The sequence below is a fragment of the Rhinatrema bivittatum genome, chromosome 9, assembly GCF_901001135.1.
Source record: "Rhinatrema bivittatum chromosome 9, aRhiBiv1.1, whole genome shotgun sequence".
Classification (NCBI taxonomy): domain Eukaryota; kingdom Metazoa; phylum Chordata; class Amphibia; order Gymnophiona; family Rhinatrematidae; genus Rhinatrema; species Rhinatrema bivittatum.
In genome coordinates, this window is record NC_042623.1 from 141,859,435 (window position 1) to 141,873,452 (window position 14,018).

Genomic DNA, 14,018 nt, shown 5'->3' on the forward strand with positions numbered 1-14,018 from the left:
TTACATTGAATAAAGACAGGATTGTTAACCTTTCATCAAGAATTCTGAGCACAGATGAAGTTAAATTATTAAACAAAGGTTTCTCTTTTATCCCTACTCCTTCATATAATTCATTCCGCACCAGAATAGAACTTTACAAATTTATAAGGAAGTTAAAAATTGCGGATTTCTTTTCTAATCGACAACGTTCCAATACAGATATGTCAATCGTGCACAAATCCAGTACATGGATCCCGCCAGGTGTGGTGAATCCGGTCATACAGACATATGAAACATTGATTCTACAAGAGATAGGCAAACTTGAAGATGGTGGAATAAAGAAATTTTATAATATTACAAAAAAAAGAAAGAGAAGCAATACAAGAATTGAGGAAAGATGATAAAATTGTGATCAAACCTGCAGATAAGGGAGGAGCAATAGTGGTTATGGATACAGTGAAATATGTAGGTGAAATTGAACGGCAACTTTCAGATAGTACATGTTATCTTAAATTAGATAATAATCCTACCGCTAGCATAAAAAATGAGATTGACTCCTTACTTTCCCAAGGCACGTGACAGAGGCTTTTTAACAAATAAAGAATTAAGATTTCTAACAGTTGATAACCCTATTATGCCTACTCTGTATGTATTACCCAAAATACACAAATCACTTTCAGACCCTCCTGGCAGGCCAATAGTTTCTGCAATTGGCTCGTTACTAGAACCCCTCTCCACCTTCATAGATCAATTTCTTAAAGTAAAGGTAACAGAGACACCTTCTTATATACGTGACTCATCACATTTTATCAATATTTTGGAAACATTCACATCATTAACAGGTGAAATATTGTTGGTGACACTTGATATAGAGGCTTTATACACTAATATCCCGCAGCAAGCGGCCTTAGATATTGTTACTAAGGAAGGGCTACCCTTGTGTCTCCACTGCAATAAAGGATTGTTTTAAGACTACAGGCATCTATTTCTTTTCTTTCATCCTAGCATCAGAGGTATGACAGCAAGGCATAGTGGCAATACTATTCTCATGGTGTAGCATCAGTGATATGACAGTAAGACATAGTGGCAGCAAGACCTCCAAGGTGGTATATTGGTGGTGTATCAGCAAGAAACCCAAATTGATGTATCTAGTGTATGGCAGTAAGACCACCTCAGGGGTATGACAACATGTAGTAGAATAGTAAATGATGCCAGATAAAGACCAAAATTGTCCATTCAGTCTGCCTAGCAATTTTTATTTTTTAGGCTAACTTCCACTCTATGCAGGTTACCTCAACCCTTCTGTTAAAAGTAGTAGCAATTGCCACTTTGTGCAGGTTACCCTCAAGCAACTGTTAAGGTTAATAAGTGCTCTTCTATGCTGGGTACTTCCAAACCTTCTATTAAGGGTAGAAACTGCTGCTCCATGCAGGTTACTCCAAGCAGAAGTGTAAACTTTAGGTGTAACTGAAGTCATCAGGGATTCTCTCCGTTTGTCCCACATCCTTAAATTTATTTTTAAAAATGTCTTACCCGTCCTTCCAAAGATCTGGGTGAATTACACTAGAACATCCATTATAGGTTAAAAGAAACAAAAATAAAACAAACTACTGATATAACATATGCCTTTGGGATTCTTAGGTGATGAGTAATAGGAGATATGTTGCTGTACTGTATGCCTTCTGAAATAGCTTTCTTAAAAAGCATTTTATCAGAGATTGATCATACCTCTAGAGGCAATATATTCCAAAACATTGGGCCTGCAGTCAAGAAGGCACACTCTCTTATCTCATTAAGAAAGGCTAACTTCAGGAAGGGAACATTCAGTAGTCCTTACTGTGAAGATCTTAATGAACAATCAGGCATATACAATTTTAATATGGCAGAAATCCATGGAGAAGAGATGTTATTTAACAGCAAATGAATTGTGATAACCTGCTTGCAGTAGACATAATAAGAAACAGGTAACCAGAGGAGTGACTGAGGGTGATGCTTATAATCTAACAGAAAAGCCAATAATTTGACAATGTCACTATCAGATCTTTAAACAATATTAGTAAATTGAGTTAATGGAATCGAATGATATTAAATGTAAAAGTCTACAGAATGAACATGGCACATAGGACAATGAAATGAAATAGCAGCTTAATTAACTCCTACTTGATAATATTGGTTGACCTGGAATTATTATTTATAATTGTAAGAAATTAGATAATGCACAAAACTAAATAATGTATGAATATGACCTTGACTATGTATTAACTGTTAGTATTAAACCCAGAACATGAATGCTGACCTAAAATGGGAATGTTGACCCAGAAACCAAACGATAACTTTGTAAACCTTTGTGATCTTATCTTGGAATGACGGAATATCAAACACCTAAATAAATAAATAAATTGACAGCTCGCTTACGAGGAAAGGCTAAAGAAATAAGGGCTGTTCAATTTAGAGAAGAGGCAACTGAGAGGGGATATGATAGAGCTCTACAAAATCATGAAAGGACTTGAACAGGTTAATGTAAGTTGATTATTTACTCTCTCAGATAATAAAAGGACTGGGGGCAATCCATGAAGTTAGCAAGTAGCACATTTAAATCAAATTGAAGAAAATTCTTTTTCACATAGGGGCGGATTTTAAAAGGCGCGCGAATAGCCTACTTTTGTTTGCGCTCCAGGCGCAAACAAAAATACGCTGGATTTTAGTAGATACGCGCGGAGCCGCGCATATCTGCTAAAAACCTGGATCGGCGCGCGCAAGGCTATGGATTTTATATAGCCGGCGCGCGCCGAGCCGCGCAGCCTACCCCCGTTCCCTCCAAGGCCGCTCCGAAATCGGAGCGGCCTCGGAGGGAACTTTCCTTTGCCCTCCCCTCACCTTCCCCTCCCTTCCCCTACCTAACCCACCCGCCCGGCCCTGTCTAAACCCCCCCCTTACCTTTGTCGGGGGATTTACGCCTCCCAGAGGGAGGCGTAAATCCCCGCGCGCCAGCAGGCCTCCTGCGCGCCGGGCCGCGACCTGGGGGCGGGTACGGAGGGTGCGGCCACGCCCCGGACCGCCCCGGGCCATAGCCACGCCCCCGTACCCGCCCCCAAAACGCTGCCGACATGCCCCCGAAACGCCCCCCTCGGAGAACCCCGGGACTTACGCGAGTCCCGGGGCTCTGCGCGCGCCGGGAGGCCTATGTAAAATAGGCTTCCCGGCGCGCAGGGCCCTGCTCGCATAAATCCGCCTGGTTTTGGGCGGATTTACGCGAGCAGGGCTCTGAAAATCCGCCCCTCAGTGCATAGTTAAGCTCGGAAATTCATTGCCAGGGAATATGGTTATGGTAGTTAGTTTAAATGGGTTTAAAAATGGTTTAAGTAAGTTCCTAGTGGAAAAATCCATAAACTGCTATTAATTAATAAGCAATAGTAGCTTGAAATCTATTTAATGTTTGGGTACTTGCCAGGTACTTGTGACTTGGATTAGCCACTGTTGGAAACAGAATGCTGGACTTCATGGACCAATGGTCTGACCCAGCATGGCATATCTTATATTCTTATAAAGAGGGAGACCAGTGAATAGAGAATTAAAGTAATCTAACCTAGAAAAAAAGAAGAGACGAAAGTACTGTGCAAAAGTTAGGAATGTCTAATAAAGGCTTTAAGTGATGTAATAGTCGAAGCTTGAAATAAGAACATTAACTCCTAGATTCATCAAAATGCTATAAGAGAGAGAGAGAGAGAGAGAGACTATTTATAAGGCCCTCCTAGTAGTCAACTATTTATTTATTTATTTATTTATTTATTTAAGGTTTTTTTATACCGGCATTCAAGAACTCGTTCTCATCATGTCGGTTTACAGAAAATAGCAGGGCCAGCTAATAGCTCGAGGTGAGGTGTTGGTGGTGGTTTACAGTTTAGGGGCCAGTTTTACATGCAGAATGAGATGTACAAATTGCACAGTCACCTCTATGAAGATTTGACATGATTTGGAGTGAGGAAAGTCTCACAAAGATGACATTTCTACATTGTTCTCTTGCCCTAGCTTGGTGGACACTTAACAGAGTATCATCAAGCTAGGCTGAGAACACATATAGAAATCTCCATATCGTGCGTCCATCCATAGGTTAAACAGTCCACTCGGCTGAGCGCACTGTTTTACATTGGCCCCATAGTGTATATGTCATGTGCACTGCTGGTCAGGAAGGCTGTGCTTCTCTTCACTTTAATCTGTCTTTAGATAGATAACCTGAGTGCTGTGCAATCTACTCAATATGCTGCATCAGAGAGAGAGATTCAAAAAATCGTTTTTCATTGGTACAGCTTTAATCTCCAATTCTATACTGCCACAGTGAGGCTCAGAAAAAGCCCTTTGCCAATGCCAATATCTTTTTTTAAAAGCATTTTATCCACTCTAAGAGAGCTTCTGAATGTACGACCTTTCTCTGTTGTCGAAGCCATCTCGATTAGTGGCCCTAGGTGAAGGGAGTCTCCTAGGCATTTTTTAAAAGTTTTTGGCCACTTTTTTTCATGTACTTGGGCCCTTTAAGGCGATGGCGGCCTCATGCATTAGAAGCTGCCATCTCACGGTGATGGGCTATACTGCCTTGTTTTGCCACGTGGCCTTATACTGTGAGATAAAACAATGTGGCAATATAGCTGCAGTATTTTTTCAGGGGACAGGGCATTCTATTGCAGTTATGGCCCCCTGTGATATTGGTTCCTCTCCTATTAAATAAATCTTGGACTTAGTGAATCCAGGCCTTAGCTTGACAAACTCAATGAATATTGCCCACCAAACTTTTTACATTGTGAATATATTCTACTGTGAATTTGATACTATTATGCTTTTAGCTAAAATATTTTTATTTTCAGCTTTCTTCATATTACCATCACCTTCCCACAGACATGCCATTCTAACTTCTAGTTCAGCAGTGGTGTTCATCCCATGGTCATGCAATCTGGGTTTTTTTCAGCTTGTAGAAAGAAAGTTTGACCTAGAGGCTATTTGCATTCCTGTCATTCTGTAAAACAGTTGAAAGAAAAAGCAGTAATCATGTAACTGAATGAGCAACCAGAATTATGAGAATATTGCTAGCATCTTTAAAGTAAATTGGGGGAAATATGGTTAATTTAAATAGAGGGATCACCTACTTTATGTATGCCGATGACATCCAACTAATCATTCCAATAACAGACATTTTAGACAATACCCTTAAATTAGAAGCTAGATACCTCAATAACATAAAAAACCTCCTAAACCAAATGAGACTCTGCCTTAACATGGACAAGACAGAATGCATTCTGCTTGAAAGAAAAAACTCAGGAGAACCCTCTAACAACACTATGATAATTGACAACACCATCATCAAACTAAGAGAAAATGTCAAAGATCTGGGTATATAGCTAGACCCCGAACTGAACCTCAAAAAACACATAGCCACGAAAATTAAAGAGGGTTTCAACAAATTACTAACCCTTAAACACCTAAAACCTTTATTAAATCCTCCAGAATTTAGAACCATACTTCAATCCCTGATCTTCACAAGCTTTGACTACTGCAATTCTGTACTATTAGGCCTACCCAAAACAACTACTCGCCACTGCAAATATTACAAAATGCCACTGCTAGAATACTCACTGGCCACAAAAATAACTGAACACATCACCCCAACCCTAAAAGAACTTCACTGGCTACCCGTCAAAAAACAAATAGAATACAAAATACTTTCCATCATACACAAATCAATACACAACAAATTCAATTGCCTAGATAACATCATACAAAAACAGAAGCCGCGACGAAACACCAGATCAACAAATAAAGACTTACTCGCTATACCCCCAGTCACATCCACCAAACTCACCACCATGAGACAAAGAGCGATCTCGATAACTGGACCTCAGATATGGAACACCCTACCAGAAAACATAAGGCTACAAAACAATACAAAACAATTCAAAAAACTACTCAAAACATGGCTTTTCCAACATGCCTACAAAGATGGCATTGGATAAACAACACTAACCTACGAAACACAACAACACTCATAACCGTCTAATACTAAGCACTAATGACGCCCCCTGGCACTTACAAATTACAAACCACAATCACTCTACACTCTCAATCAACCATAATAACATACCAATTGGTCTCCCCCCTTTTTTCCCCATTTTCCCCCTATTCTGTGACTCATGCTACAACAACATTCTACCCAACTACTGAGAAAATCCATACTTACCCCCCTCAGATGGCATAACAGTTATACTATACTTATGTCCATGAAAATGTCAAGGTGTCATCTACATTTAACATAACCACCGTTTATAGTTATACTGCAAGTTACCTCTGTAAATGTACAAACCTATAATGTTTTTGTTATTATTTTTCATTGTTGCAAACACCAAATGTTCTTGTTAATACTGTAAAACATTGTTACAACTGTAAACCGGTGTGAAGGCCAGTACCAAACTTCGGTATACAAAAGCTTACAAATAAATAAATAAATAAATAAATACAATATGTCAGTTAAATTCTGATAATCCTGACAAGCATCTTTATTTTCATTCCAGTTGCCCCAGGTGCAGCTACTGTTGTCACTGTAGTCTGCATTAGTATACTCATCATCATTATTGCTTTGGGAATCTTCAGAATTCGAGCAACACATAAGCACAGAGCACAGGAAGGTGAAGGAATGAAGGAAAATGAAATGGATTGGGATGACTCAGCTCTGACTATTACAGTCAACCCCATGGAGGTAACTTAGCCAGCATGCCAAAGGAAATAATTTAGCAGGAAGACATTCTACCTAAAAGATTTGCTTTCATCTGGTTTTATTCCGCACTAGCAGCCACATTTTATAGCATCACTATAACCACTTTACTTCGCAGAAAGCATTTTTAAAAGTATTTCATTTGCTGTCTAACTGCAATTTGACACATTTTAGCTGGTTTAAAAGGTATTGTGAAGAAGGTCTGGAATTGTAAAAGTTGCTAAGCACTAATGCACTGTGCATTAGCGCTTCACATTAGCAGCTGGCCGACCCTCAAGGAGTTCCTATGTAGAATTATATTTTAGATGTTCCATGTGATATACTTATTTGTCACAAAGCCATAATGTAGTGCCTAGAGAATGAAAGAATCATGCCTGTCTGGGTTTTGAATTCCAGATCTAGGTCTCCGTGGGGACTTTGAAAAAGGCACTATAGCACAGTATTCCCCCAACTCTTCCTTGTGCACGGTCAGGCCAATGCAGAAAGGTGCATTCAGCCAGATGCACCTTTCTGCCTGCACTTTTTTGTGCGCAAAATTTACTGCCAATGCAGCAAGGAGTTTTGTATGCAGAAAATGTGCTTTTCTAAATGGGAGGACTGCTTAGCACACCCATATGGAAATCCCTTGCAAATGAGGGCATTAAGCAAAGCCAGTGCACCTTAACTCTGGGTCAGAGCTGGAGTTAACTTTCCAGAGCTACTGTGCTGACATTCAAAATCCCTAAACAAGGTGAAAAATATTTTTAAAAATGTAAATACTGACTTATCTGACTAAGTGGCGGTTGTGGTCACTTATACCTTGTCAGGGATGCCTCCCTCCTTTGTGAATTTAAATGTGCATTGGACCTATGCCAAACACACATTTTACTCTAAATGTGCTTTTTTAAACTCCTGATGCATGTGTATTTTATTAGTTTACTGCATCAGGCGTTTAAAAAAATATTTAATCTGAGCATTAAATATGTGCCCTGAAAACTAGTACACAGTTTCTTAACACTAACGTTACTGAATTGGCCTGAGTGTGAGTTGTGCCTTAAAAGCAAGAAAGGTGCAGAGGGCAATAGAGATGTGAATCGGAACCGGAATCGGTTCCGATTCACATCGTTAATTTTTTTTAGTGAGGCCCGATTGTGTTTTTGTTTATCGGCTGCGCCCGAGCCGATAAAAAAAACAACCCACCCCAACCCTTTAAAATTGACCCCTTAGCTTCCCCCACCCTCCTGAACCCCCCCAAAACCTTTTACAAATACCTGGTGATCTAGCGGAAGTCCCGGGAGCAATTTCCCGATCTCGAGCCGTTGGCTGCGCTAATAAAAATGGTGTCGATGGCCCTTTGCCCTTACCATGTGACAGGGTATCTGTGCCATTGGCCGGCCCCTGTCACATGGTAGGAGCACTGGATGGCCGGCGTCATGGCGCGGCCGACGGCTTGAGATCGGGAAATTGCTCCCGGGACTTCCGCTAGATCACCAGGTATTTGTAAAAAGTTTTGGGGGGGTTCGGGAGGGTGGGGGAAGCTAAGGGGTCAGTTTTAAATGGTCAGGGTGGGGGTTTTTTTATCGGGCCATCGGTGCCATTTTTATTAGTGGCAGCCGACGGCCTGAGAGCGGGAGATTGGTCTCGGGGCTTCCACTGGACCACCAGGTTCATGTAAAAAGTTTTTGGGGGGTTTGGGAGGGTGGGGGAAGGTAAGGGATTAGCTTTAAAGGGTCGGGGTGGGTTTAGGGGTTGTTTTGGTGTGTCGGTTTTCCCGCCCTTCCCCCAAATTACTCCCATTAGTGGATACTAACCCGATTAACGATTTTTTCACGATAAATCGGGGGAATTTCTATTGTATCACTCTCTTTAACGATTATTGACGATTTAAAAAATATCGGACGATATTTTAAATCGTCAAAAAAACGATTCACATCCTTAGAGGGCAATAAGGGCAGAGGGCCACAGTGAGTGAGAGGAATAATTCAGAGAGGCACAGGAAAAACATTTCACAGCTCTGTGCAGAAAACAGAGGAAAAAGAACACAAACCATTCTTGCTGAGTGTGACATGTCTATGCCCCATATGCTAAAAGACTGGTGGACCTTGTTACCAGCCCAACATACCCTGTTAATCTTAAGGCATACAAAAGCTAGATGCTCCCAGGTATAGAAATACTGTAGTTTGCAATTCTATCACTTTTATACTGTTTAATTTGCTTTATTAATTTTGCTATGAATATTGTAGAAATATGAAATCCCTCAACAAGGAGAAGTAGAAAGTGAGGAAGAGGAGGACATAGAAGAAGAGGAGGAAGAAGAAGATACTAGCAGTGCCGAGTCAGATGAGAGTGAGGAGGAAGAAGAGGAAGAGACTGGAAACGTGGGCATCCAGCATCGTGTACTACCGAGGCAGCAGCAGCTGGAGTGGGATAATACAACGCTCCCTTACTGAAATCCTCTCAAGTCTTTCTTCCTTTTGTAAGCACTGATACTATGTATTCCTGATTCAAGTTAGCCAAAAGCAGTGAGTTAAATGACAGGGTTTGAACGTTTGTTGTAACTCAGCTGGATCTGCTGTAGATATTACTTTTTTCCTTCTGTCTTGCATAACATGCTAACATCTCCAGCACTGTCTACAGTAATTGGAAGTTTTAAACCTCCATTATTTTTTTTACTACACTAACCACTCTATTCTGTACCCTCCCCCCCACATAAAAAGAATCTTTTTTTTTTTATCCCATAGGCATCCAGCAAGTCCTGTCAATCAATTCATAAGCCATTTGCTAATGCTACTTTTTTCATACTGGAGAACTTTCAGCTTATTTTGAACAGCGTTTCCTTTATGTGGGTCCACATAATATTTTCTCACACTGGCTTCACTTTACTATGAGTCTAGGTAAATTTTCTTCATTAAGCCAGAATTGTTGCATTTAAAAAGGTTATATTATGCTTCTCATTTATTTCTCTCCCTTCTTGAATGTTTCTTTCCTCATAAAGATTGTGTAGAAGTTTCTTGCTCTGTATGGGTGTATATACAAAACATATAGGTCCAGCTTCAAATTGGATAAACACAAACATTGTCTCAAAGTTGTCAATGTTTTGTAAAGGAGGACTATCACACATTATTTTAAGAATATGTCTGCAAATGCACATTATAATTATTTATGATATGTAGCTGTGATTTTTGTAACAATCTTTGTTTTAAAAATAAATCTTTTTATATTTTTTGACTAGGTACAAAATGCAAATAAGGGGTTCAACTAGCACTAGTTTGTAATGTGAAAGCAGTAGCACCAGTCATCAAGGCTACACCTTCAGCTGCTGACCATTCCTGCCGCTTTTAATATTTTTATTTCAGTTACCTTTAAAAAAATAAATAATGAAAACAATATTTCCCCCCCTGTGTTTACAACTGAGGTTTAGCTTTATAAAAGATCAGAAAATGCTAGTTCTATAATTTTTGAGACTATACTGGGGCACTGAGTAATCAGAATGGAAGGGGAATTTGCAGGGGGAAGGTTAATATCACAGCCCTCAAATTCTTGCAGTTTGCCTCCTCAAGAAACCAGTTTCTGCCTCCACATTCTTGCCATTTCTGTCTCCCCCCCCAGTGATACTGGTCTTTCTTCCTCTCTCCTTAGTGGCTAGTTTTCTCCCCTCTATGCTTCACTTCTCTAAGTATTTTCCAACCCTACATAGTGATTCTTATGAAATCGCGTTTCATAGTAATGAGAGAGCTGTGCAGTTCCAGAGAAGCAGCGGCACATTAGAGAGAGAAAGCCAGAAAGTGTGGTGGGAAGAGTTGCCAATGTCTGCTACTGAGAAAAAAGAAAGAGAGGAAGAAGCCAATTTCTGCCAGGAAGATAGAGAAGGAGTTTGGTGTGTATGTGGGGTTATGGGGAGGATGTAGAGAGGGATGTGTGTGTGGCAGAAGAGGTCAGCTGGTGGGGGGGGGGGTGAAAGGTTGGGGCATCTTATGGCTTTCAGGATGAGAGAAAGGAGAAGGTTGGCTGCTAGATAGAGGGTGGAGAGAAAGTAAAAGGAATGTGATGTGGGCAGCAACTTATGGGTGTTGAGGATCAGTGAAATAAATGAGAGGGAAGAGAGTAAGGTTGACAGAATTGGAGGAAATGAGACAAGAGTAAGGAATTGAAGAAGGTTGGAGACAGATATATATATATATATATAGAGAGAGAGAGAGAAAGAGAGAGAAACTGAAGAATAAGGGCAGGAAGAATAAAATGAGATACTTATGAAAGGTGGCAAGCAGGTTATAGTGAGGGAGAGAGGGGATACATTTAAAACGGAGGAAAGAAAAAAATGAAAAGTTAAGTAAAAGAGAAAATTGAAAAAAAGAAAGGAAAATATACTTTTTACTTATGGAAGAAAGTATTTAAAGCTAGCTCTGCTATTATAAAATTGACTTTTTGAGCACATAAGGTAATATGATAAGGCACAGTGATATGTTAATTTGTACATATATGCCACATAATTGCTGCAGAAGTTTAAAAATACCTGACTGCAGAGTTGTCTAATCCTTGCTACAGAATTAACCTTGATGTTGCCACAGAAAACAGGGGATGGGGGCAGGGGGAATGCTTATGGTTACAGTGTGATAAGCATGAGGGGAGCAGTAAGCTGGCACTCCTCAGCGCCGAGATACCGCATAACATGGTTGCCATCATCCGTGAAGCGAGCCTGAAAGCGCAGCATGTTTAAATGTGAATGGCTGGGTGGGGAGATGAGACTGCTGGCTCAGAAAGGTTAGGCTTCACTCAGATCCAAATAGTAGCAGTAAAGGATATAAAGCAGCACTTTGGATCTAGCGGAGCAAAAACAGTATCCCGAAGAAGAATAAGAAGAGAGGTTGTAGAAGCACAGCAGATTGCAAAGAGGTAATGGGGAGAATGGCATGGGGAGAATAGGCCTGTTTCAGCTGGGCAACAGTGATACTTTGAAATGAAAGAAGAGCTAAGTGACCAAAATTAAAACAGAGATAGTAGTACACATATTAAAAGTATAAAGAGGAGGGCCCAATGAAAGTGAGTGTGGGAGAGCCCGGGACAGGCATGGCAGCTAATACAGAACAGCCATCTTCTCAGGTCAAGAACCACTTGTAAGCATGGCACAGCCAGATGGATAATGGACTGCTTTGTTAGTCTTTCTGACCTCAGCAGGATATTAAAGTCTATTGTAAACTAGATATGTGTCTAAATAAGGCCGCTTAGCTGATGAGGCATTTATAATTTTCTGGTGTCAAAATAAAGATACGGCCTGTACATCCAATCTTTCTTAATATTTCTATTTTCTAAATGAAGATATGACTTTTAATTCAATTAAGATGTTTTGTGTCAACTCATTAAACTGAGAAGGGGTATGGGGGAGTGAATAGGGAAAACTGTGTGCCTATTTTTTAATATAGTGCAGTACTATTTTGGTTTTAAGGTAATTGAATTTTGAGTGTTTAGGGTCGCTGCACACAAACTTGGTAGCTAAGATTGAAGCCTTAACAATTAATGCTACTTCTCACAAATTTTACATTTGTTATAATTCAACCCTTTATTTGCTTTTGATGTCACAGCAGTGCCAGCTCCATGTTCAGCACTGTAAGTGATGTCATTGCAGCCAAGCTTCCAATTGTCTAGTGCCACATAAAAATATTAGAAAGGAGGATGGATTTAAAATAGACATGATTCTCAAAATCACAGCCTGCTATGGTAAGTAATTACAGTGATCATTTATAGACCTTTTTTTCTTTTTTGGCCTGGCAATTTTCTCTGCTCCTTGTGGGCTTCCAGCTTGATTGAAACTGGCCATTCTTGAGCTATGGCAAGATGAGCCTTCATTCATAACTATCCAATGATTTTTTTTCCCTCTATTTCCTCTCTCTTTTCAACAAGCTTACCTCAGTCATTGCAGCAATATTCCTCAGTCAGGGACCATTCAGCAGGGATCCTGCAATCATGAGCCCTAAATCTAATCCATCCACTAGGTGCCATATTACATGACTGCTAGGATTCTTCCCACCCCCCCCCCCCCCCCCAGAGACATGAATACTGCCTCCGCAGCATCCCCCCATGTCTGACCAGCCCGGGGAGCAGAAGCCAGGAACCGCAACCCAAGCTAGGTCCTCTGCCCAGCAAATTGCAGCACCACTGCTGAGTTACTGACCCGACCCCTATAGTAGTATTCTTAAAGAATATGTGGTATTCCTTAAGATCACATTAATTGTCTACCTTTTTATTTGGTTAGACTTGCTGAGTTCAAGATTACCATTGATAGTACCACAAGACCTTTTAGTAAAAAATATGGAAAACTTTGACAAAAGCTTTGTTCCACATTCCCCAGTAATTTGCAATATATTAGTTTAGTGAGCATTGAAAGACTATAGAATATTTTTCTTTAAAGCCACACATTTCCAACTTTGAGATAGTTTACTCAGATAGTCAGCAGCACTTATCTAGATAAGTCTGCTGCTGACTATTTCTGGATAAAGTTATTTGGCTAACTATAGTACAGATATTTTTCCAACCAGATCTAGCTGGCCCACTTTAGCCAGGTAATGCTAAATATCAGTGCTCGCCAGCTAAAATGTAAGCACATCCTAGGATGCCCCTCCATTACAGCCTTTCATTATCTGGCTGCATTTTGTTCTGCTAATGAATTATCTAGAAAACATTTAGCCAGGAAGTGCGGGTACATTTTCAATTTTCAGATTTTGTCTGAATAACTCCAAAAGTTATGCAAAGCCTTTGAATATCAACCTCACACAGAACAGAGAGATTCTAAAGTAAAATACCGACCTTCTTCAGTTGGCAACAATTATTTACATATCTTGCAAGGCATCCTAATGGACTTGAGGAAAATAAATGTATCATTGTATAGTAGAGGTTAAACATAGAGGGGTAGATTTTCTAAAAGTGTGCCCGCACGTACTTTTGTTCGTTCACCAGGCGCAAACAAAAGTACGCCGGATTTTATAAGATACGCGCGTAGCCGCGCATATCTTATAAAATCCGGGGTCGGTGCGCGCAAGGGGGTGCACATTTGTGCAACTTGCGAACGCCGAGCCCAGCGCGCGCTGCCCGTTCCCTCCAAGGCCGCTCCAAAATTGGAGCGGCCTTGGAGGGAACCTTCCTTCCACCCCCCTCACCTTCCCCTCCCTTCCCCTTCCTCACCCACCCCCCGGCCCTCTCTAAACCTCCCCTACCTGTGTTTTAAAAGTTACGCCTGCCAGCGGGCTGCTGGCGTGCGATTCCATGGCCCGGGACCCGTTTCGGAGGCCTCAGCCATGCCCCCAAAATG

General features: G+C 40.7%; 1 protein-coding gene across 3 annotated transcripts in view; it reads left to right on the forward strand.

The window, feature by feature from the left end:
* CLSTN2 (calsyntenin 2) overlaps positions 1-13,690 on the forward strand; it is a 1,635,505-nt gene extending 1,621,815 nt beyond the window's left edge. For all 3 annotated transcript variants that reach the window (XM_029615596.1, XM_029615595.1, XM_029615597.1), the window contains 2 exons: positions 6,537-6,721; positions 8,959-13,690. In XM_029615596.1, the coding sequence (XP_029471456.1) occupies positions 6,537-6,721; positions 8,959-9,165 (392 nt within the window). In that variant the 3' untranslated portion in view covers positions 9,166-13,690. The remainder of the gene's footprint in view (positions 1-6,536; positions 6,722-8,958) is intronic.
* Positions 13,691-14,018: the final 328 nt, after the last annotated feature.